The sequence below is a fragment of the Adiantum capillus-veneris genome, chromosome 17 (genome assembly GCF_014529385.1).
Source record: "Adiantum capillus-veneris isolate H3 chromosome 17, ASM1452938v2, whole genome shotgun sequence".
Lineage (NCBI taxonomy): Eukaryota > Viridiplantae > Streptophyta > Polypodiopsida > Polypodiales > Pteridaceae > Adiantum > Adiantum capillus-veneris.
Genome location: NC_140947.1, coordinates 69,332,418 through 69,336,363, shown reverse-complemented (window position 1 = coordinate 69,336,363; position 3,946 = coordinate 69,332,418). Strand labels below are relative to the sequence as shown.

The following is a 3,946-nucleotide window of genomic DNA, read 5'->3' as shown; positions in this document are numbered from 1 at the left end:
GTGACATCACTGGCTCTTACTACTCTTTGGGACATACTTCTTTGATCAGTTATTGTATTTTTACACTAGAATGAGATCTTATTCTTATAGCCATGTACCTGTCACTTTTCTAAAGCCAGTTGTCTTTTGAGCTTAAATGTTAATTTATGTCTTATTATATAAGTAAAACAACTACACACACACACACACTGTGTGTCTCCCTCCCCTTGACAACAATGAAAGTCATGACGATAGTTTAAAGGAGATGCCATTTTCCTTTCTTCTCCACCTTTCCAAATGCAATGCAAATGCCCCTATGTCGGCAACATATGTTGACCTGATGGCAAACAAAGTAAAAGGTGCGTGCTGCCTAAGTGGCACAAAGAGATTGGGGAGAGAAAAGCAGACAAGCCTCTGACCGCCACTTCATGGTGAACCCCCCCCCCCCCCCCCCCCCCCCCCCCTCAAAAACACAGCGCTGTTGAGACCTTGGCAGTACAAACTGCGGACTGCAGTTATGATCATAGATCGACGGAAAATGTTTCAAGCGCATTATGCAACATCCTTTCTTCCTCCGCACCTTGTGAACACAAACAGCGGAGGCACAACGCAGACTACTTAGCTGCCATCGGGCTCGTCTGAACCCAACCGTAGCAATCGGCATATGTAGGCAGTTGCGGAGTCAAAAAGTGCAGCAGGCCCACCTCAATCCTTCGATGTTCATTCTCGACTTTGGCCGATGTCCGCATGTGGAACTGGGTCGGTTGAGGCACTCTGAACCGGCCCTAGTTTCAATTTTGGCCGACCGGCGACCACCTCTCAAGGACGCATTTATAACGTTGATGCCTCATTTCTGGTCATCATCAGGAAGAAAGAGTTGTGACAGAGGTAGGTGAAGGAAGAGATGCCAGTTGCGTCGATCGAAGGCGGGGATTTAGCCAAGGTGTGGGAGGTGAAGACGCTGGGCCGCCCTAGAGATGCTGAGGCTCGCTCCCTCCTCCTCAACATCGCCAATCAGGTGCAGCCCATCATGCGCAAACGTAAATGGCGGGTGATGCTCCTCTCCGAGTTCTAGTAAGTATTCTCTCTCTCACACACACACACACAGAGAGAGAGAGAGAGAGAGAGAGAGAGAGAGAGAGAGAGAGAGAGAGAGCTGGTGCAATGGAGCTGTGGGCTGTTCTTTGTTTTTTTCTGTCTTGATTGCATGTGCATACCTAAGGATCACACATCTCAATCTGACAAACTTTTAGCCTTTTGGTGGACATGGCAAATACTTGAACACGTCAGAGACATGGATGCCCTTGTCAAATTTGATTGTGACATCAGAGAGAGAAAGCGGTACGTGAAGAGCTTGTTATCTTTAATCACACATCCATATTTACAGCTGTGATGGTACTAGAGTCATGCACTAGCTTTAATGCTCCCTGTGCCCAGCGCAACTCTCACAAAAAAAAAAAGTTGGTTTTGTGGGACGTATTGGGTTAGACTATAGGTCATGCATTGTCACTCACATCTCTGTTCGTAAGCAATAAGCAATTGCTCTTTTAGTTGGTGTCGGTCTCAAGGTAGATATGGGGTAGGGCTTACTAGCCAACTTGGATTGCTGGCTAGACTTGCCACACAAATGGTTTACAGATGGCTATAAGCTTCCCCACAAGTAGAGGTTGTTCACACAGGTGCAACAAAGATCACACCTTAACAGAGTTCTTTCCTGCGGCCTTACCCTTTGCCATTTATTATATTGATTTAAAGACTTTAGCCATCTCTATATAAGAGAGGGTCTCGCACATTGATCTGCAATGGATGAACATAGTTTTTGCAAGGAGACGAGCTTTTAATGTATTGATGAATGACCACGCATGATAGGGATGTTCACATTGTAGCGCCTATAATGAAGGAGGTGGTTATACTTTGCAGCAATCTTTTTGATCTACTGATGAGTTCATTTTTTCAAATTATATCAAATTATTGACGGGTATTCCTTGTTTTGTAGCCCTCGGAATCCTGCTCTTCTGGGCCTAAATATTGGGGGTGGACAAGAAATCAGGATACGGCTTCGAAAGCCTGGAAGAGAGTCTGAGTTTCTTCCATATGAAGCCTTAGTAGGCACCATGCTTCATGAATTGACTCACAATGAACATGGGCCACACGATGCGAAATTTTACAAGCTTCTTGATGAAATTACAAAGGTATCAACTTCGACAAAGTAAAATTTGAGATAATGCTCAGGTTTTTTGGTATCCAGCTTCCACATAGTAATATTTGGTCGAGTGCTCAGGGTTTTTACGTATTTGGCCTATTGCATGAATTCAGGAATGTGAGGAACTAATGTCAAAGGGAATTAGTGGTACTGGTCAAGGGTTTGATGCTCCCGGGCAGCGGCTAGGAGGGTATTCTTATAATCCTCCTGATTCACGTTTGAGGCAGGCGGCCCTTGCAGCAGCTGAGAAAAGAGCCCGGACAGGTTCATTGATGCCAAGTGGGCCAAGGCGGCTTGGTGGTGATAGTGTCATTATGCAGGCATTGAGCCCCATTCAGGCAGCAGCCATGGCGGCGGAGAGGAGGCTGAGGGACGATCTTTGGTGTGCAGCACCTGACACTGTTAGAGAAGATGGCTCGAACAAAGCTCAAGAACGAGAAGATGCAAGCGGACCTGGGCTGATAAAAGAGAATGCGATTAAGCCCAGCTCACCCTCGAACACTCTTATAACAGCTAGTAGTGGACTTTCTGGCACTGCTAGAGACAATCAACGTGAAGCTTCCGACGCCTCTCTTTTGAATGAAACGCTTATGGAATCATGTGGTCCCATGTGGGAGTGCAGTGTGTGTACTTTGTTCAACCCGGTAAGCATGATTTCTGGATGACTTTATTTTATCTAATTTTGGTTAGAAACAAATAAGGCGATTTCATTTTTCTTTGTTGTTTGGATTCTTTGTGCTTTTATGAGTGTTTTAGCCTATCTTATATTTTGTAAGTTCAGACTTTTCTGACCTTATGAAGGTATATGTATATGTATCTGTGTTCATGCGTGCGTGTGTATGTTTAGGTATATATATAATTTTTTGGGGCGTCTGTGCTGAACATTTTTTTTTGTTCAATAGCCCCTTGCCATGATATGCGGAGCTTGCTCAACTGCTAGAGTGGAGAAGAGCACAAAGAATTGGAGCTGCAAGTTTTGTACTCTAGAAAACAGTACCAAATTAGACAAGTGTACTGCTTGTAATCAATGGAGATACTCATACGGTCCTCCTGCTGCTACAGTAACACCATATGCAGGCACATAATTCTTAACGGCCATTAGGTATTTTCAAATGCCGAATTCAACCATGTACATGAAATTCTGTTGATTTAATCTCCTGCTTAGAGGCTGATTGATTCTAACAAGCCCCTAGCCGACCATTGTGCGCTTATCCTCGCCAACATACTTCTGTTTCCATCCATTCAATGCACATCTTGTATGTATACATATATTGGCTAGCAAGGGTCCACATTTTTGTATTGGTTTTTGAGTCACCGAGAAGACACATAGTGACTACCACTTCCATGTTATGAGATGCTGTTCACAAGGAGGTTATCTTGATTGTAGTGGTTACCAAGGTTGTTCACATTTGATGTATGGGACAACTTGTATGTTCTATGATGTACTATGAACTTCTTGTATGTTTTGTTCTGTACCATGAACTAGTACAATTTGTTCGGGACTCGTACGGTAGTTTTATGGTCAATGTTGAAGTCTTTGTTAACTAGTGAAAATGGCCATTTTTAAAAGTGTGGGTTTCTTTCTTGATGGGATAGGGTTGTAGCCTTTTCTCCCTTGCAAGCTGTTTTCCCTCATATTTTTTCTTTTTAGACAAGACTCTAGGTGAAGAAATCATGCAGTGTACAATACAATTTTTGTAGTTCGATCAGTACCTCAGATTTTCACACATGTACTCATGGTACGTTACCGTACGTGTCAACCTT

The 3,946-nt window shown here is 43.7% G+C and overlaps 1 protein-coding gene across 2 annotated transcripts; it reads left to right on the top strand.

The window, feature by feature from the left end:
* The first annotated feature begins 821 nt into the window (after positions 1-821).
* LOC147437445 (zinc ion binding protein) lies at positions 822-3,686 on the top strand. Of its 2 annotated transcripts, XM_086486992.1 has the most exons (5): positions 925-1,053; positions 1,270-1,320; positions 1,976-2,171; positions 2,296-2,826; positions 3,085-3,686. In XM_086486992.1, the coding sequence occupies exons 2-5, from the start codon at positions 1,274-1,276 to the stop codon at positions 3,265-3,267; spliced, it is 957 nt and encodes a 318-aa protein (XP_086343118.1). In that variant the 5' UTR covers positions 925-1,053; positions 1,270-1,273; the 3' UTR covers positions 3,268-3,686. The 2 variants fall into 2 exon arrangements, with proteins under 2 accessions (XP_086343116.1, XP_086343118.1); XM_086486990.1 differs by lacking the exon at positions 1,270-1,320 and having other exon boundaries at positions 822-1,053.
* Positions 3,687-3,946: the final 260 nt, after the last annotated feature.

Bases quoted from the DNA above. Each gene is read 5' to 3' on its own strand.
- LOC147437445 (XM_086486990.1), top strand. From the start codon at position 884: ATGCCAGTTGCGTCGATCGAAGGCGGGGATTTAGCCAAGGTGTGGGAG. The intron at 1,054-1,975 runs GTAAGTATTCTC...CTTGTTTTGTAG, and splicing joins ATGCTCCTCTCCGAGTTCTA to CCCTCGGAATCCTGCTCTTC. The intron at 2,172-2,295 runs GTATCAACTTCG...GCATGAATTCAG, and splicing joins TTCTTGATGAAATTACAAAG to GAATGTGAGGAACTAATGTC.